The 20,144-nt window shown below is 54.1% G+C and overlaps 2 protein-coding genes and 1 long non-coding RNA gene across 5 annotated transcripts in view; 1 reads left to right on the top strand and 2 right to left on the bottom strand.

Moving 5' to 3' along the window:
• LOC135972145 (microtubule-associated protein 2-like) overlaps positions 1–20,144 on the bottom strand; it is a 957,474-nt gene that overhangs the window by 511,960 nt on the left and 425,370 nt on the right. The gene's annotated exons all lie outside the window — the stretch shown is intronic.
• Positions 1,739–11,497, bottom strand: LOC135974217 (uncharacterized). The gene is made up of 3 exons (XR_010591440.1): positions 11,226–11,497; positions 9,889–10,026; positions 1,739–6,576 (listed from the first exon to the last, which is right to left on the bottom strand). It is a non-coding gene; the product is annotated as an uncharacterized LOC135974217 (long non-coding RNA).
• LOC135974203 (lanosterol synthase-like) lies at positions 10,822–17,398 on the top strand. The gene is made up of 6 exons (XM_065561250.1): positions 10,822–10,923; positions 11,493–11,589; positions 12,596–12,731; positions 15,083–15,191; positions 16,041–16,159; positions 16,733–17,398. The coding sequence occupies exons 1-6, from the start codon at positions 10,848–10,850 to the stop codon at positions 16,793–16,795; spliced, it is 600 nt and encodes a 199-aa protein (XP_065417322.1). The 5' UTR covers positions 10,822–10,847; the 3' UTR covers positions 16,796–17,398.

Here is a 20,144-nt window from a genome sequence, read left to right as displayed (position 1 = left end):
CTGGCACATGATGGCATATATAATATTAGTGGCTGTGCAGGTGAATGAGCCCTTGATGGTGTGGCTGATGTGGTTGGGTCCTCTGATGATGTCGCCAGAGTAGATGTGGGGACAGAGTAGGCAATGAGGTTTGCTATAGGGATTGGTTCCTGGGTTGGTGTTTCTGTGGTGTGGTGTGTAGTTGCTGGTGAGTATTTGCTTCAGGTTGGGGGGTTGTCTGTACACAAGGACTGGCCTGCCTCCCAAGGTCTGTGAGAGTGAGAGATCATTTTCCGGATAGGTTGTAGATCGTGGATAATGTGCTGGAGAGGTTTTAGCTGGGGGCTGTATGTGATGGCCAGTGGTGTTCTGTTATTGTCCTTGTTGGGCCTGTCCTGTAGTAGGTGATTTCTGGGGACCTGTCTTGCTCTGTCAATCAGTTTCCTCACTTCCCCAGGTGAGTATTGTAGTTTTACGAATGCTTGATAAAGATCTTGTAGGTGTTTGTCTCTGTCTGAGGGGTTGGAGCAAATTCGGTTGTATCTTAGGGCTTGGCTGTAGACAATGGATCGTGTGATGTGTCTTGGATGGAAGCTGGAGGCATGTAGGTATGTATAGCGGTCAGTAGGTTTCCGGTATAGGGTGGTGTTTATGTGACCATCACTTATTTGCACTCAGTGTCCAGAAAGTGGATCATTACAAAAGCAGCTTTTCCTCTCCTGGAATTGACACCTCCTCATCTATTATTGGGAGTGGACTACATCCACCCTGATCGAATTGGCCCTGTCAACACTGGTTCTCCACTTGCGAAGTAACTCCCTGCTCTCCATGTGTCAGTATATAATGCCTGCATCTGTAACTTTCACTCTATGCATCCGAAGAAGTGAGGTTTTTACCCATGAAAGCTTATGCCCAAATAAATCTGTTAGTCTTTAAGGTGCCACCAGACTCCTTGTTGTTTAAGTATAGAATAAACTGCCAGTTGTGGGGATTGTCTGCCCTATTCCTTGCAGTTTGCCCTCAATAAGTATTCTCAGTGTGGCCCCTCTCGGCACCACGGTCACAGATGGATTTCCTCACGAAAACTCAGTAACTGGCTTGGTGGCTTTTATCCAGATTCCTGGCAGGGCTCCTCTTGACCATATGGCTGGAAGTACTAAGAGCAAGAAGAGCCTTTTGCACCAGACAGCTGGTACATTCTGATGGTAACAGCAGGTGCTGTTTTATGTAACAGAACTTGACAAATCCCATTACAACCCCTCGTTGGTCATCTGACAATGAACCTTTTGACTCAGATGTCCATCCTGACAGGGATCCTGCTGCTGATTAACCTCAATTTCTGTCTCTTCCTCCTCAGGAAACGTGTGGGGTGTTCAGTAGGACCTGTGCAATAAGCTACAGTTTATATCGGAATGTCTTCCCCATCTGGATACTGGGCCACTTTTCATGCCTTCCCCCAGGGAGTTCACTTGCCGGTGAGCTAATGCCGGGATCATCAGAACGCGAATAAGAGCATGGACCGTACCAAGGCACTGCATAAGAGCTGCTGCCTGGATAAAAATGCATGCGACATGCTCTTGGCTATAGAACAATGTAATTGAAGACTGACCTAGGCCTTAGAACACATATTGCAGTGTTTTCCTGTACTTTATTTTATTACCAAAAGTTTGTTGTTTGGCGTGTGTGATGTTGCATTGCATAATGCTTTATAGAAATATGCTTATGAGTGTAAATATGACATAACTGGAATATGTTTTATGCTAGATATGCCATGTAACATATCTTTGTAAAGGTTATGATCTACTGAATATCTTCATCCTATTTGTATGCATGTATCATTTTTATATCTGAAGTTATGAGCAGTGGCTCTATGCTTGTTTAAAGTGTTTGCTGTTGGAAGCACATGAGGCAGATTTGGTCAACATAGTGTGAGGGGTTATTCAAGTAACTGGGAGTACTTAACTAACAATGGACTTCGGGAGACACCAGTCCACATCTGAGCTTTCCTGGGAACATTCAAACTAACGTGTAAACAATGACGTCGGCCTGCAAAAAGCAGAATCATCCACAGACATGTGACTTGCCCAGGTGGCTACAGACTCCATCTTGTTGCTGTGATCTTGCACAGGAGAACAAAGGGGTTTCCGCCACGAGAGAGAATATAAAAACCCCTGGAAACCACTCCATTTTGTCTTCAGCTGGCTCAAAAGATAGTCTCTCCAACCCAAAGAGATGCCTGAAAGAAACTGTAACAAAGGACAGTAACTACGGGGATGTGAGTGATTGCTGGACCCAGACTAGGAAGGAGTCTAGTCTGTCAAAGAAGCTTATTGGAACATCTCTGAGGGTGAGATTTACCTGCATTTAGTTTCCCACTGTATTAGGCTTAGTCTTGCGTGTTTTTGTTTTATTTTGCTTGGTCATTTACTTTGTTCTGTCTGTTATTACTTGGAACCACTTAAATCCTACTTTTTATATTTAATAAAATCACTTTTTCCTTATTAATTAACCCAGAACAAGTAATTAATACCTGGGGGAGCAAACAGCTGTGCATATCTCTCTATCAGTGTTATAGAGGGTGAAAAATTTATGAGTTTACCCTATATAAGCTTTATACAGAGTAAAATGGATTTATTTGGGGTTTGGACCCCATGGGGAACTGGGTATCTGGGTGCTGGAGACAGGAGCACTACTTAAGCTGTTTTCAGTTAAGCCTGCAGCTTTTGGAAACATGGTTCAGACCTGGGTCTGTTTTTGCAGCAGGCTAGTCTGTCTGGCTCAACAAGACAGGGTACCGAAGTCCCAAGCTGCCTGGGAAAATGGGCTCAGAGGTAGTCTCAGCACATCAGGTGGCAGTCCCAAGGACGTTTCTGTGACCCAAACTGTCACAGCGTGTGCTTCCTAATTATTTCTACACTGATTGTTATTAATGCAACTTATGAAAAGCAGCAGCTCCCTCTGCATCTGACACGCACTAAATATACTATCAAATGGTTATCACTGTGGTCATCATTGTCTTATTGGTACTTGTGCTTCCTGGCTGTGTGTTGTATCCATCTGTGTTTTCTGTCTTACCCTACAACCCCAATACCTACGTGGGCCTAGGACCAGGCCCTGCAGCCTGGGGAGTTGCTGGCCTAGGGCTTCCCAACCCCCAAGGCCATTCCCCAGCCCTGCCTCACTCTAGGTGCCCCATGAGCCCCCTGCAGCCAGGCCTGTCTCTCTCTCCTGTCAGAGGGAGACTCCTCAGCTTCTGCCTGCCCTGGCCTTCTTATCAGGCTGAGTGGCTCCGTTTGGGGCGTGGCCCCAGCTGCAGCCACTTCCCCAATCAGCCGGGGTTTTACCTCCTTACACAGCCCCAGCCCCTTCTTAACCTTCTTTTTGTTAAGCTAAATAGATTGAGGTCCTTGAGTCGATGATTATACGGCATGTTTTATAATCCTTTAATCAGTCTTGTGACTCTTCTCTGGACACTCTCCAATTTATCAACATCCTTCTTAAATTGTGCACCCCAGAACGGGACACAGCATTCCAGCAGTGATTGCACCAGTGCCAAATACAGAGATAAAATAACCTCTCTGCTCCTACTTGAGATTCCCCTATTTAGGCATCTGGTCACCCTATTTCTGTATGCATTTCCCCAGGTTTTTTTGTAAAAATCAAAACTGAACTGCCCCAGAAATTCTGTCATGTGGAATCATCGTGAAACTCGCATGGCTCCAACCCTGCCGATGAATCTTTAGATCCACTGCACAGACTTCTGCCACTTGAGCTAATGGAGTAAGTGATGGCAGAGGAAGTAGGTTGTCATCCTATATGTGATAGATCAGCTCTATAGGGGTGTTGCTGGCCCAGAGGGCCCCGAGGAGGCAACAGGGTTCGTTGCCCGGTGTGCGTCGCACCAATAGACACACCAGGGTGGAGAAGCAAACCAAGTTTATTCGAGATCTCGAAAAGGCACTCAGGAGACCTGCATGTCTCAAATCATAAGCGCAGCAAATACAAGCAAGTTTTCCCTTTTATATTCCAAGCTGTTTTCAGTAAGCCTTTTGTTCTGGTTTCTTCCTACCCCTCCCTCCCCGACAACAGTTATAGCAGGCAGTACATTAGAAAAGTTCCCGTTCGCATGCTTATCTTCGACCTTGCAAGCTCTACGCACTAGGCCTTTTGCTCCCCCTTTCCCCGCATTATCACGGAAAGTTCTGCTAGTGTGAGCGAAACTGCAGCTGTCTGCTAGAAAAAGCTGACCATTACATATTCTGTTTCAGCATTAAGCTGTGAGCATGTAGGTAGGTGAAAGTTCACAAGATGGAGTTACTGTGGCTCACTTAGACCCAGAGCAGGGGAGTTTCATCGGCACTTATGGCCTTCCACTCCCCTGAGGCTTGGTCTACACTACCCCCCCTAATTCGAACTAAGGTACGCAACTTCAGCTACGTGAATAACGTAGCTGAAGTTCGAAGTACCTTAGTTCGAATTAGTTCAAACTTACCTTGGTCCACACTCGGCAGGCAGGCTCCCCCGTCGACTCCGCGGTACTCCTCTCGGCGAGCTGGAGTACCGCAGTCGACGGCGAGCACTTCCGGGTTCGACTTATCGCGTCCAGACTAGACGCGATAAGTCGAACCCAGAAGTTCGATTTCCAGCCGTCGAACTTGCGGGTAAGTGTAGCCAAGGCCTTAGTTACCTGGTAGCTATGTCTAGTGACGCCAACAATTCCCTCCTTTGAGAACACTCAACAAACCTTTGGCAGAATTTTCTCATACTCTAAAGACAACATGCGATTAAGTTCCATGCAATTGGGATCATCAATGAGAGAGTATAAAGGAACTTCTGGGGAATGGGAGGTACAAATCTTATGTATGAGCACTTTACAGCAAGCAAGCAAAAGGAAAAGAACAAAACATATCACAACACCTGTGAGCAAGATGTGAACAATGCCTCCCCCTAGTCCTCCTAGACCAGGTAACCAGCCCCAAAGGGAATCAAAAATAGTGGGTTCTCCCTTCCTGGGCCTTCCACTGGTTCAAGACCTGTTCAGCTGACAAGATGTGCTTGTTAATATCCTGTGAAAACTCTGGGACATAGGTACAACATTCTTCTGCAATAAGGGCACAGACCCTGCCCCATGAGGCTAACACATAATCTAGGGCCTGGCGGTTTTGTAGAGACAGCAATCGAAGCTGGTACAGCTCAGAGCTTATGCCTTTTTCTATGGCTAGGGTATCATTGGCAAACTGAGTGAGAAATTTAGAAAGTCTTCTGTAGAGTTGGGCTAGCCGTCCCACCCCATAAGTAGGGAGGAATATCATTCCAAACCTGTCTCCTTCTCCGATGGGTTCAATGGTAGCTCTCAAGGATCGATAGTACCTAGGGCGACCTGAGGGAGCCTGGGATAGAACACGGAGGGGAGGAGCGAGATAGCCTTTGTAACAGCTACCATGCCAAGCTCGAGGAAGCCATTTGTAGGCACTACAAATCCAGAATGCTTCACCATAACTAGCCTTTCCATTGTTACCTTGTAGGTCCCGTAGGGTGGCTTGTGGGGAAAGGGCAAAGAATGCAGTGCCAGTTTGCCAACTGGTGGCATTTAGTACAGGAATAGTGAGACTTATACCAGGACTAATATAAAATTTACACCTACTAATGCCTGCAAACCAGGTATGATTACTTGGACTGGCTTGCTGATAACATATGAGACCAGTGGGTGGAGGGCGTAGACGAATAGGCTGGGGCTTAAGAGTGCTACTATAGTGGGAATCCCAGGAGCCATTGTGTAGGCCATAAGGAGCTTCTGCTGTACAGTTGGATCCCAACTTAAATTGTCAGAGGTGCTGCTGTTGGTAACCATCCACCTTTGACAAAAGTCTGACCAATTTTGGGGAACTACTCTCCAGGGCAATCCCGCCGAACGGTGGGGAGTCTGGGCACATATCCAACAGTGGGAGAGATTGAACTCACGGGCAAAGGCAATTTTCAGGGCCTCATAGGTATTGGTAGCCATGTCTGTAGGGATAGCTCCCCATCCTGCATGCGAGGTGGGTGAAACAGTAGGTAACAGAAGGATTACTTCTGTGACAAAAAGGAATGTTGTGAGAGACCCTAAACCTGAACCCACATTGTGATTACAACAACCCCAATGCCCAGAAGATAAGAATCAGTGACACCAAACAAATCAAGAAATAAAAGGACCAGGACCATAGGCTAGGTCGGCCTACTGTGAATAGACAGAAGCAATGCTCAGGGTTTTCGCGGGGAGTGCTCTGTGGCTGTTCAGAGAGATCACCAGGCATTCCCAGTGACCCTTACTGTCTTTTGAATAACAGCTTAAGTCCCAAATCGTCACTGGCAGTCTTCTCTGCAGGCTGGACAGTCCACTGTTCAGGAGTGGGTACTGCTTTCAGTCGAGAGTGATGAATCCAGTTCTTGTGTCCTTCGACCTTTGCTGCCGTGTGGGAGACCAGCAGGACAGTGTGGGGTCCCTTCCACTTCTCTTGGAGAGGTTCGTCCTTCCAGGTCTGCACGAGAACGGAGTCACCAGGCTGTAAGGAGTGGACAGGGGCATCCAGCAGAAGAGGCTGTGAATATTTGGTGTATCTGTGAAGAAAAGAAAGAACAGCAGACAGAGAGCACATGTACTGAGACAAAAAAACCACACCGCATTTCCCACTCTCCTGCCAGAACCGCGGTACTGTTCAGAGGCCATGCCCTTCCAAACATAATCTCGAAGGGACTAAGCCCTAACCTGCCCTTGGGGAGAGCGCGAATATGGAGTAACACAAGGGGCAAAGCATCAGGCCACCTAAGAAAGGCCTCCTGACAGACCTTTGAGAGGTGTCGCTTAAGTGTCTGATTTGTGCGTTCCACTACTCCACTGGCTTGTGGTCGCCAGTGTGTGGAGCTTCCAGAGGATTTGCAAGGCACTTGATATCTTTTGAACAACTTGAGATGTGAAGTGTGTTCTGTTATCAGATTCCATCCACTGGGGGAGTCCGAAGCGAGGAATGATCTCCTTGACAAACGTAAGAGCCACCGTTTTGGCAGTGTTGTTACGACATGGGAAGGCTTCGGAACATCCGCTGAATCGATCCACCAAGACAAGGAGGTACCTGTACCCTTGGGTCCTGGGAAACTCAGTAAAGTCTATTTGCCACACCAATCCTGGGCCTGGGGTAGGTTCCAGTGTGGCTGGCAATACTGCTACTCCTGGTCGAGGTTATTCTTTTGGCAGATTAAACATTCAGCCTGTATCTGTGGTGCTAGGGGTTTAAGTCCAGAGGTTAGAAAATATTTATTCATAAGCTGGATAAGAGCCTCTCTGCCTGAGTGGGTGGTTTGATGCAGTTTCTGCAACACTGGTCGGATCAGGCCCATGGGCAGGAGGATTTTTCCCTCTGTGGAATAAAGCCATCCCTCCTTTTCCTGGAGACCGAGCCTGTCAGCCAGGTTTCTGTCATCATGGGAGTACTGAGGAGCTGTAAGCTCACCTACTGATGGGATGAGGGCATGCATTTGGGCATTCTCCTCTGGTGGTGATTTCAGGGTAGCAGCACGCTTGGCTTCCCTGTCTGCTCTGGCATTGCCCTTGGTTACATCTTGATCTTCCTTTTGATGGGCTTTGCAATGCACCACTGCTACTGCTGAGGGGAGTTGTACTGCCTCTAACAGCCGGAGAATTTGAGACCCAAGCGTAACCAGGGAACCTTGGGCTGTTAGCATTCCCCTTTGCTTCCACAGACCAGCGTGAGCATGCAATACCCCAAAAGCATACGTTGAGTCAGTAAAGATATTAACCCGTTTGTCTTTTGCCAGCTCGAGTGCACGAGTCAGGGCCACTAGTTCAGCAAGCTGGGCAGATGTCCCAGCAGGGAAACTTTCAGCTTCCACGGTATCATGAAGTGTCACAATAGCATAACCCGCCCTCCTTTGCCCATCTACAACGGCACTACTGCCATCCGTATACCATTCCAAGTCAGCATTTGGGAGTGGCTGATCTTTTAAATCTGGGCAGCTGGAGTAGTGGGCATCTATGATTTCCAGACAGTCATGTTCCTGCTTTTCTGTCTCTGGTAGCAGGGTAGCTGGATTAAGGGAGGGACAGGTTTGCAGAGTAACTTCAGGATTCTCTAACAGTTTTGCCTGATACCGAGCAACCCGAGCCTGTGTGAGCCAGAGACCACCCTTAGTATCCAGCAGGGCTCGGACCATATGGGGAATATACACTTGCACAGTTCCTCCCAGTGTCAGTTTTTCAGCTTCCCCAAGCACTAGGGCAGTGGCTGCGACCGCCCTCAAGCATGCTGGTCACCTCTTTGAAACCTGATCCAGTTGTTTAGAGAACTATGCCACGGGACGTTTCCAGGTGCCTAATAACTGAGTAAGCACTCCCAGGGCTATCCCTTTCCTTTCATGCACATACAGCTGGAACGACTTAGAGAGATCCGGCAGACCCTAGGCTGGGGCTTCCATCAGTTTCCTTTTCAAGATTTTAAATGCCCTGTCCGCTTCTGGGACCAGTGAAAGGGGTCATGATCCGCTCCCTTGACACATTCATACAGGGGTTTAGCCCACAGTCCAAACTCTGGGATCCATATTCTGCAAAAGCCTGCCATGCCCCAAAATGCCCTGAGCTGTTTGCGGTTGCTAGGGATAGGAACTTGGCAGCTAGCCTCCTTTCTGTCATTTGATTGCTGCCTCTCCCCCTGTCTTATGTGAAATCCCAGATACTGTACTTCTGAGAGAGCAATTTGAGCCTTGCTTCGAGCTAGGCTCTATCCTTGGAGTCCAACAAAGTTCAGGAGACTCACAGTGGCTTTGAGACAAGGGATTAGACCCATGGCAGCAATTAGCAAGTCATCTACATATTGCAGGAGCAGGGCTCTGTCTGAATTATTCCACTCCTCCAAGTCTCTGGCCAGAGCCTGGCCGAACAGAGTGGGGGAATTTTTAAATCCCTGGGCCAATACTGTCCAGCAAAGCTGCTTTTTAACCCTTCTGTTGTCCTCCTTATGCCTTGCAGTATTTTGCAGATCTCATAGTTGCTTGGGCACATTCAGGCCCCCCTTTTCTTGGTTGTCAGCCAAGTCTTAGCTGTGAACAATGTCCTTGGATGGGGCCAGCATCTTATCTTTGGACTGAGCTTGCTAGCTATATTTTCCAGTTAACTCGTTCTGTTCTTTTTCCTTCTCCCTTTCTTGACTTTTAACCTCCAAAGGAACCTTCCACTCTTCACTCATACACCTTTTCCCAACAATGAACACATACACATTGCCTTTATACACCCTTCCAGTAACATAACTTCTATACAGAGCTTTGGAGCAACAAACCAGGACAAGCACACCCACTTCTGAGGATTTTACTCGGTACAACCTCTGGTGTCCAATAGCTTTCCGTTTTAAAACCTTAAATGCCTTCTCTGTGCCTCCTCCTTAGCCTTGGCTATAACCTAATTCCGCTCCACCTCAGACAACAAGGTTCTCATCAGTATATTGCAATCATCCCAGTCAGGCTTATGGCTTGCTAGACACCCTTCAAAGATTGAAATAAACCGATTTGGATTCATTGAGAATTCCCCTGCTTCTGCCTTAAAGGCAGCTAGGTGCACTGGGTTAAAAGGCACATGAGAATACACTGGCACAATCTGGGCTGCACGATCCTGTGTTCCTGGACGGGCTACCACATTCTCAGTAATCAACGGATACAATCCCACCGAGGGGGTACTCTCTAGAGCCTGTGGGGGTGCTGGAGCCGAAGGGGACACCGATTCTGCCATTACAACTGTAGGAGGGTGCTGGGGATTAGCAGCAGGTACTACCGAGTCTGTCGGAGTCAGATGGCACTTGTGCAAAATATCAGGCCTATTTCTTAACAGCATAACCGTATACGCATAGAGATGTTCATTCCATTTACCTGTTCGCCGGGAACGTTGCTGGGGTGGTGTCAGGGCTGGTCTGCAGAGGCATTCTGGCTGTTATGTGCATTCTGTCTTGGCTTCACTGGAGAAGAGTGTCTTTCCCGTCTCTAGGAGGAGGGTCTGTGATCAGAGGCCTTGGTGAAAGGGAAAGCAATCATGGTAGAAACGTACGCCTGCACTGCCAGCTCTCCGCCATTGTCTAGGCAGGTTTCCCTATTCCAGCGGAGGTGAGGGGGACCCAGAGGAGCACAAGGAAACGAGGGAGAATGTTCAAAACTGGCTCATTTTCTGTGTCTCGCCTTCAACCTATTAAACAAAATCCCTGAAATCCCACCAGCCCCCAAGTTGGCCCCTGGGAGGGAAACACTCTGATTTCATTAGCAAATCAAGCCCCGCTTCATCGGCATTTCCGGGGTGACTTTAGCTCCGGCAGTGCCGCCGTACTGAATCACACAGCAACGCAACGGTGGGTGTTCGAAGTACTCGGCGTTGGCGTCATTCCGCCCCCCCTTGCCTTGACGAGAGCACTTGCCTATGGCTTCAGCGGGGACAGGCTAGGCCATGGCTGAGTGCTTCTGAAGCTCCCCCGCAGCATCCAGAGCTTGGCCTGGTGCTCCCTTACATGTGGGAAGCGGCTCAGAGCTATGCTGAGAGCTGGAGCTGCAGTGCCGTGGAGGCCAGCACGTGGCGTGACCAGAGCCCTCCTTCACCATGGGGAGACCACTAGAGTGAGGGGCTGGGAGCATTTCGTTCCCTTTTCCCAGCAGCATGGCCCAGGGCGGTTGCTTTTCAGTTAGTTTGCTCAGTTAGCTCTAACCCCCTGGGTAGGTTTGCCCCAATAAAACCAGTCTCGGTTGATTGCACGAGCGCTCGGCCATGTCTGACTTCCCTGCTCTCTGTATGTGGCAGGCACGTGGAAGACAAATCGACAGTGTTTGGCACAGCGCTCAACTACATGTCCCTGAGGATCCTGGGGGTTGGGCCGGATGACCCGGACCTCGTGAGGGCTCGGATCAACCTCCACAGCAAAGGTCAGCATGTGGCTGGAGCTCTCCGGCATCCTGTCCTCCCCCCAGCAGCCATGGGGCTGGGACTGTTGAGAAGGGCTTGCCCAGCTCCGAAGGGGTGAGTGGTAGGCGAGGGGACATGCGGCCAGAGTGGCATGAGCCTTTGCAATGGCTTGTCCTTGGCTGTATGGCAGCATGTGCAGTTCGCACGTTAGTTTCTGCCCTGCCGCCCTTAGCTTCTCCCAGCGTGGCCTGGCTGTCGCGGCACGTGTGGCATGTCACAGCCCATGCTGCATCCTGCTGTGCCAGCACCCTGCCGCGCTTACCTTCTGGGGTGACGGTGAAACCTCAGCTCCTTCACTGGTTGCAAACGCTTCCCAGGTGTCGTTTCTGAATGGCTGTGTCTGTCGGTGTGTAGTGCCCGTTGTGTGCCCGCCGCACCGGCTTGCCGCTCTGCAGGGTCCCTGGCCTGCCACACGACCAGACCAGACCAGGATTCAGGAGCCTCTGTTCATGCCCTGTCACATGGCAGGGTCCGTGTGCCTGGCCCCCGTGGCTGCCGTCAGAGCCCAGATCTGTGTCTGTCTCTCCAGGGGGTGCTGTGGGAATCCCGTCCTGGGGGAAGTTTTGGCTGGCCGTCTTGAACGTTTACAGCTGGGAGGGAATGAACACGCTGTTCCCTGAGCTGTGGTAGGTGCTATTCTGTATCTGCAGAGTGTTTTGATTTTCAGTCCCAAGCCACAGCTCTGTCCCCTCGCAGCAGCACCCAGCAGAGAGCCCGACGCCGAACACCAGGGACCTGAGAGTAATCCCCGGCTTGCACCAGTCCCCCATTCTCCCGCTCAGCCTGGGCCAGGAGGCTTCGGGCACGGAAACCAGGCACCATTCCTGGCACGGGGCGTGGGCTGATGTGGGAGGGATGTTCTGTTGATGACCTTCCCTCCCCCATCCAAGCTTGGCCCACCTGCTCGACCTCCAGCCTTCCTGCCCTCTCTGCCAGCCTCCAGACCCACACGTTGCGCTCTCCCCAAGTCCCTCCCTCCTGGGGCTGAACCTGTGCTGGGTCCTGACATGGTTCCTCCCCATTTGGCATGCCACGGCTGTCCCTCTCCTGGAGCTGGGCGTGCCGCAGACTCCCCCAGCCCTCAGGGACAGCTGGTGCCCGAGCTGGCCGTGGGGCCAGGAGCAGGGGGCGGTGTGAAGTGAGGGAGTTCAGGCAGCTGGCTGATTACAGGGAAACTAGTGGCAGCATTGCCCACTGTCATGTTCCCCACTGGAGAGGCTGTTTATTCCCTGCGCCTCCCTCCGCACCCCGTTAACACGAACCACAGGGAATCAGATGCAGTCTGTCGGCAGAGGCCCTGTCCAGGATAACAGCCTCGCTGGGTTGCTGGGAGAGCCCAGAACGCTGTCCTCGGGCTGGAGGAGACAGTCTCCTGGCTCCAAACGAGGGCTCCAGCTTCTCTTCCAGGTCCCCCACACCCCAGGAGCATGGAGCAGCGATCGCCTGGGGTCGGTGCGTTGTCCTGTAGGGCTGCTCTAACGCTGAGGCAGCGGCTATCCTGGGCCCCGGGTGTCTCCTGGGCACATTACCCCTCTGACTGCCCACACCCCTGTCCTTAACTGTGCCGTGTCCCTGCGGCTCCCCACTCCCCATCCCGCACACTGCTGACAACGTCCCTCTGTTGTGTGACAGGCTGCTCCCGGCGTGGATGCCAGGCCACCCCTCCACGCTGTGGTGTCACTGCCGCCAGGTGTACCTGCCAATGAGCTACTGCTATGCCACGCGCCTGACTGCCGAGGAGGATGAGCTTGTCCAGAGCCTCAGACAGGTAAATGAACTCCCTGAGCACCCTCCCCACTCCTCACCCTGTGTAACGGTGGCCTGGAGACCCTTCCCACCATGGCCCAGCTGTGGCTAGTCGCATGGACCCGAATCTCCTCATTGGGCGCAAATCCCAGGGGCTGCAGCCCCTGGCAGTGCTTTGGTGGAGATCCCTGTGGGCTCGTTGTGATGTGATCCCCACATCAGCCCCTTGTTCCCCTGTCCCACCAGAGCTTCTGGGTCTTCCCCTTGCCTGGGCACTAACTGCGACGGCCCTGAGCCATGTCTCAGCAGCCCCGTGTCTGACACCTCTGTCCCTCATCTCTGTTACCAAAGAGGAGCACAGGGGTGGGAATCTCCCCTCATTCTCTGTGGTGAATCATAGAATATGAAGGGACCTCAGGAGGTCATCTAGTCCAACCCCCTGCTCAAAGCAGGACCAATCCCCTGACAGATTTTTGCCCCAGATCCCTAAATGACCCCCTCAAGGATTGAACTCACAACCCTGGGTTTAGGAGGCCAGTGCTCAAACCACTGAGCTATCCCTCCCCCTGAAGACTTTAGCAACCCTGCTGCTCAGTGTCTCGTCCTCTCTGGTTGTTCCGCTCACCCTCTGCTGATCTAGCAGGGCCAGCGACTCTCACCAGCTTTCTGGTTCTCCGAGACTTACAGAAGTTCCTATTTGCTGCTGGCCATTCTGGTTCCCTCTGAGCCTCCTTACGCCTTCCCTGTCACAGCTGATGCTTCTGTACATTGACGTAGTGTGGGCTGCATTTCTGCTCCTTCAGGGGGATGTTGCTTGAGTGAGCCACGTGGTCCTTCCATGCTTTCCCTTTCGCTTACGGCTGAGGTACGACTGGCCCGTGCTGAGGTACAACTGGCCCGGGCTGGGTTGGGCCCCTTGATGTCGGTATGTGGCCATTGGCATGTTACCTCTGTGCAGCATCCCAGCTCTCGTTAGCAGATGGAAAGGCTTTGCCTTCATAGGCGCAGTAGTAACCTTCCAAACAGGAGCTGCATGGAACCGATGCCCTGCTGTCTGTGACGACCCAGAGCTCGATTCATCACATCAAGGGACCGGTAGATCATCTAGTCAGGCTCCTGTGTAACGCAGGCCAGAGAATGTCACCCAGTTACTCTGGACTGAGCCCAGCGACGTGTCTGGCTGCAGTACAGCGTGCCCTCCAGAAAAGCAGCCGGTCGGGAGCTGAAGACATCGAGAGATGGAGAGTCTGCTAGTTCCCTTGGCAGCACATTCCGGTGGTTGATCACCCTCGTTGTTCACTGTTCGGGCCTTATAGCTTCAGCCACTGGTTCTTGTTCTGCCTTTCTCTGCCCTTCGGTACCTGGTATCTTCTCCCTGTGAAGGTTCTTCTACCAGTCACCTGCCAGTCTTATTTCTGATACTCAGTGGTGAGGACAGTCACGGGGGGCCGGGGAGTGCCCGCCTTAAATAGCCCATGTAGGTGCCGCATTAATGCTCTTCCAGTGCTGGTAACCTTGGCTGATGGGAGGGGTGGAGGGAGCCCTATGGGGCAGAAATTGGGGTGGGCTTTGGGGAAGGAAGGAGAGAGCTGGGAGGGCAAGGTAGGAAGGAAAGCCAAGGGCAGAGTGTCTGGGATCGTGCAGGGAGCAGGCTTTCCCTGTGAATGCCACGGCAAGGTACTTGCCACACACTTGTTCACAATGCCTAAGGCCTGCACTTTCCAAAGGGAGGAGTGATTTTTGGGAGGCCCCGTCGGCCCCCCGGGAGGGGTCTGATTTGAGAGCACTGAGCCCTGCCCTTTGCGAATCAGACTTGGTGTCTCAGGCTGGGCACCTGACACTCCTAGGCCTGAAGGGGAGTTACGCCTTAGGGGCTGTCTTCTCCCTGCCCACTGGGCTCCGGGAGCCCTGCTGTGAATTGGAGCGGGGTGGAGTCCTGCACACAGGCCTCCAGCCAGAATTAAGCCCTCCCTATTGCATGAGCATGCTCCAGCATGGTCCCCCCATTCTGGCCTGTGTGGGCCCTGGAGCCCCCCCCCTTTCGGGCTGTGTGCCCCCCCAGGCCACATGGGGCCCCGGTGCCCCCCTCAGGTGCTCTGGCACTATCTGAAGGTGCTTTCTCCTCTTGTTAACTCTCCTTAGCAAAAGGTGCTGGGAGCAGCTCCCACATGGGACCTGTCCCGGTGGCTGGTGTGGAGCCACAGAGCGGGCCAGGCAGCGCTGCCCTCCGTCCCCGGTGCTGCCCTGCGTGCTCCGTGCTGTACTCCCCCTGGCTGCCAACGCCACCAGCCTGACACTTGCAGCTGTCTCATGGGTCTGCTCCCATGGCGCGCTAGTGAGCGGATGGCTAATCTCCCGCCTGCTCCCTGCCAGGAGCTGTACGTCCAGGACTACTCCAGCATTGACTGGCCGGCTCAGAGGAATAACGTGGCTGCCAGCGATCTCTACACCCCGCACAGCTGGCTGCTCACACTCGCCAATGGTGAGTAGGCCACTGGCTGGGCCTGGCCAGGGCAGGGCGGGGGATAGTTAATGTGCTGGTTGTTTTCTGACCCCACTGCCGTGAGTCGCTGGCGGAGTTGAGAGCTGCCCCATAACCTCACATCCAACCCCAGTGCAGCCCCCAAGCTTCCTGTCAGCCTTGCCCTGCCTGTGGGATCTCAGAGTGGCCAGGGACCAGAAGCTGGCAAGACTGTACATTACTAACCCGGGAGGAAATGCTTGTGCCTGACAAAGCAGTGCCCACCTGGCCTCAGCATGGTGACACAGTTACTGCCCTGCCCAGTGGGCATGAGGGCAATCTGTGTGCGGCATTGGCTCGCTCACTTCGGCCACGAGCCAGCAGCAGCCACCTGGGTCCAGCACGTAGGAAAGGCGCTGGGCTCTGTGCTGATTGCCGCTGGAGGAGGCTGAACCCAGGCCCATCCTGACTGTCTGGTGCCATTGGTGCCGAATCAGGGCTCATAGAACAACTCCAAACACTCTGTCTCTGAGGTGTCTGCGGCGGCTGAGTCCAGCGTGGGCTGTGTGCTGGGGCACTGAGTGAATCTTAATACCTCGGGTTCTGTCCCCCACTCAGCAGCTTCCCACCTTCCCTCTGGTCCTGTCTCGGGCTGAGCAGAGGTGAAACAACCAGGGTTCAGTCCAGGTGTGGAGCGTTCTGGGGCTGTGTCCCTGGGGCTCTCGCCCTGCTCCCCCCAGAGCCCTGGCCAGCTGGGGAAGGGATGGGGGGAGCTCTCTGGGGCTCGGGGCCAGGCCCTGCTCGCACAGGAGTTGGGACCAGGCAGCTGGTAAGAGTTTCCTTATTGTGTCTCTCTTGTTCCCGTCTCAGCCATCCTGAACGTGTACGAAGCCCACCACAGCGCCCGGCTGAGGCAGCGAGCCATCGCGGAGCTGTACGACCACATCAAGGCTGACGACAGATTCACCAAGGCCATCAGCATTGGCCCGGTAGGCTGCTCGTTACCGTTCCCAACGAATCAACGGAGCTGGCTCCAATTCCTGCCCAGGTGTGGGAGAGTCCGGCCTGGGACTCCCCAGCTCTGCACAGATGCCCTGCTGCTGGCACGTAACCATAGCAACCAGCAATCCAGGCAGGCTCAGGGCCTGCTGTGCTGGGTGCTGCACACAGGAGAGTTCACGGCGGATGACAAGGGCATGAGCAGGCTGGTGGGAGAGGAGAGCGTGAGCAACCGCTTGGACATTGTACAGTGGCAGTGGAGGCTGGGCGTGCCAGATGCCCCCCTCTGCAGTCTTTGCTGGGGACAGCTGGGGGGTGTGGAGTCAGCTGGTGGAAGGCCGTGGCTGGAGAGTGATCTCCTGCCCTGTGATGGGGAACGGACATGGGGATGCCAAGGGGTCCGTTCTGTGACCAGAGCCCCATGTAGACGTGCTCGCTCGCCTGCAGACAGCCCCCAGCCTGGGGTTTGCTCTGGGGCTGGTCACGAGGTCAGGTCATGCTGTGCAGGCCCAAGCCGAACACCACTGCGTTCTGCAGGGGAGTGACGCCTTCTCTCTCGGCAGATTTCCAAGACCATTAACATGCTGTTTGGCTGGTATGTGGATGGGGATGTTAGGGTCCACTAGGCATAGCTACCAGGTAACTCGGGAGAGTGGAAGGCCAAAAGTGCCGATGAAGCTCTTTTGCTCTGGGCCTATCTGAACCCCCAAACCCCATCTTGGGAACTCTCACCTACTTCTCTGCTAACTGTTTACATGCTCTGAAGTAGGCTGAAGCAGAAATGTAATGTCAGCTTTTTAGCAGATGGCTGCAGTTTCACTCACACTAGCAGAAATAATAGAGATAAGAAGCGGGGTAGTTAGTTTGCAGGCGTCTAATCCAAGGTCGCAAAGACTGAGAAAGTTTTCTCACAAGCTTATGTAGAGTTTATTGTAACAGTTGTCTGGAAGGGAGGGGTAAGGAGGAACAGCCAGACAAAGAGATGTATGCAAACAGTTTGGAGTATAAAAGGTAAAATGTGTTTGTATTTGTTGCACTGGATTTGAGACATGCCGGTCTCCTAGTGCCATTTCAGAGCTCTGAAATAAACTTGGCTTGCTTTCTCCCCTCGGTGTCTTTATTGGTGCCAAGCACACCGGGTGACGGACCATTGTTGTCCCCTCGAGCCCTTTAGGGCGGGCAACAGGGAGAGCTCTCCAGCCTTCCAGGAGCATGTCTCCAGGATCCCTGATTACCTCCGGTAAGGCCAGGCCCATGAACCTCCCTAGCCCTGGAGACAGCGCAGGGCTCAGCTAGAGAGAGCCACTCTGCCCCGCGCGGGAGTCCCCAGGCCCTAGCAGGGAACCTGCTGCCCAGACCTGCCATGGGGGACCCCGCTCTGCCCCCAGGGCCACCACTCTGCATAGGCCCCACGAGCAGGGAGCTCTGTGCAGGGGACATGCGAACGGGGGGGTCTTGCACTGATCAGCAGCCAGCTCCAGACACTGGCTCCTTATTAGTGAGTCCCACTCGCTCCAGTTCTCCCAGTCAGGCTGGGAAGGGGCAGGCCAGGGCCCCCGGGGAACCTGCTGCAAGGCTGCCCCTGAAGCTCAGTACTCCGTGCCCCAGCAGCAGTGTTAGACGCCTGGGGGCTTTGGGAGGTTGGGGACAGCACCACGCTCCCCAGGCTGCTGCAGTGATGTGCTCTCTCTCCACGCAGGCTGGGACTCGACGGCATGAAGATGCAGGTAAGGCGCTGTGGCCCTGGCAGTGACCGCAGGGACCCTGGGCACCCTCTCGCTGCTGCTGAGGCAGCTCGCAGGGCTGGGCAGGGACCCCTCACCCGGGGACTGAGCGCGTACTGCAAAGGGGGTCTCGCCAGGCTGCTCTGCCTCGGGGGATCTGCCACCCCTGCAATGTCTCCCTTTCCTGCCGGGCTGTTAATAGTCATAGGACCAGCCCTGGCCCAGCTATGCGGCTCACAGCAGCAGCTTCTCCTGTCCCTGCTCCTCCTCCTGGCTGAGGGTAGAAGGGGTTGGTATCAGGAGCAGTGTGTGTCCGTGCTCTCGGGCAGCTGCTTCCCCTGCACCTCTGGGGGGTGCTCTGCACCCGCCATCCCGTGCCCAGCCCCTTCGCTCCGGCCTTCCGCCCCTGCCACACACGCATTGCCCCTGGGGTGGAGCCTAGGGGAGGAGTCCCATCCTGTCCTGTCTCTGCTGTGCGGTTCTGGCCCTACGTTAGCGGACAGCCCCTCTGCTACCTGCGCTGGGGGCTAGAACCGAGCCCTAACGGCTGCTTGGCCCCTGCTGAGTGTCCAGCAAGGAAAGGGGCTGCGTGCTGCTCCCCCATGCCCTGGCCACGCAGGCCTGCTTCTCTGTCCCACTTCCTGCAGCTCAGTGTCTTCAGCTGCTAATGAAGAAGTGCGCTGTAGGGGCCGCGGGCTAGCCCTTCTGAAAGCCTGATTGAAATGAATGCTTGAAACGATTCCTCCCAGACCCCAGTGGATGTTTGTCCATCTCTCAGCATTGCCACACAAATCTCCACATTGTACCTCTTTACTCAAGAGAGGCTAAGAACTGGGATAGCTGGGGGGCTGCAGGTCAGGAGTGAGGGGCATGGACAGGGCTGTGTGGGGAGCCCAGGGCTGGGACAACATAGGGTTACCATATGTCCGTTTTTTCCCGGACATGTCCGGCTTTTTGGTAATCAAACCCGTCCGGGGGGAATTGCCAAAAAGCCGAACATGTCCGGGAAAATACCGGCCGGGCACTTCCTCTCCCGCGGCTGCTCTGCTCCTCCCCTGACTCTTCGGCTCTGTTTAAGAGCCGAGCTGCCCGAGCGCTACCGGCTTCGGGCAGCCCCCTTGCCTCCGGACCCCAGCCGCCGTCCGGGCACTTCCCCTCCCGGGCTCCAGCTGCTCTGCTCCGGTGGCGCAGGGTCTGGAGACAAGGGGGCTGCCCGAAGCCAGTAGCGCTCGGGCAGCTTGGCTCTTAAACAGAGCCGAAGAGTCAGGGGAGGAGCAGAGCAGCCGGAGCCCGGGAGGGGAAGTGCCCGGCCGGGGGCGCAGGGTCCGGAGGCAAGGGGGCTGCCCGAAGCCCGAGCGCTACCGGCTTCACGGTTTGCCGGGCAGCCTCCAGACCCTGTGCCCCCGGCTGGGCGCTTCCCCTCCCGGGCTCCAGCTGCGCTGGGGAAGCGCCAGCTGGGGGCGCAGGGTCTGGATGCTGCCCAGCAAACCGTGAAGCCGGTAGCGCTTGGGCAGCCCTTTTCGTGTGGCTGGGAGGGAGGAGGGAGAGTTAGGGTGGGGACTTTGGGGAAGGAGCGGGGAAGGGGCAGAGTTGGGGCGGGGAAGGAGTGGAGTTGGGGCGGAGACGGGGTGGGGAAAGGGGCGGGGCCAGGGCCCCGTGGAGTGTCCTCTTTTTTATTTTTTAAATATGGTAACCCTAGGACAACAGGGGGGCTGCAGGTCAGGAGTGAGGGGCATGGACAGGGCTGCGTGGGGAGCCCAGGGCTGGGACAACAGGGGGGCTGCAGGTCAGGATTGAAGGGCACCAGCATCCAGGCTGGAAACAGTCGGAGGGCCAGGCAGGCTGCGGGGCAGGGAGCCCACCAGGACTGTGGAAGCAGGCGCTGGAGGTTAAAACAAGCCCACTGACGACTTCCATTTAGTTTTGCTGTGAGCGCTGCTGTTTGCTAGACAGAGGCAGCAGCCGCCCTGCATAATGCCAGATAAGCTCATCTGGGCTGAACAATGAGGCGCCCGTGCATCTGGAAGGGCAGGTGCGATTTGCCTGCACAGCCCTCCCCAAGCAGGGAAACCTCTACCCTCCCCAGGGCTGGTTCAGCTTTTAAAAGCTCAATGCATTTCTTGGCCCTCCAGCTGCTGCCCAGTTCTCCTCTCTCTCACCGGCCCCTCCCCCATCTAAAATAAATATTTAAAGACATCACAAGGAAAGAACGTTTCCTGCCTCCATCAATAAAGCAGACTCCGCCCCCCCC

This window comes from Chrysemys picta, chromosome 11 (genome assembly GCF_011386835.1).
Source record: "Chrysemys picta bellii isolate R12L10 chromosome 11, ASM1138683v2, whole genome shotgun sequence".
NCBI classification, from domain to species: Eukaryota; Metazoa; Chordata; order Testudines; family Emydidae; genus Chrysemys; species Chrysemys picta.
This window is presented reverse-complemented; position numbering and strand designations above follow the sequence as displayed.

Coding starts and splice junctions, on each gene's coding strand:
- LOC135974203 (XM_065561250.1), top strand. CDS start 10,848: ATGTCCCTGAGGATCCTGGGGGTTGGGCCGGATGACCCGGACCTCGTG. Junction 15,192..16,040: donor GCTGCTCACACTCGCCAATG/GTGAGTAGGCCA, acceptor TTCCCGTCTCAG/CCATCCTGAACGTGTACGAA. Junction 16,160..16,732: donor AGGCCATCAGCATTGGCCCG/GTAGGCTGCTCG, acceptor CTCTCTCGGCAG/ATTTCCAAGACCATTAACAT.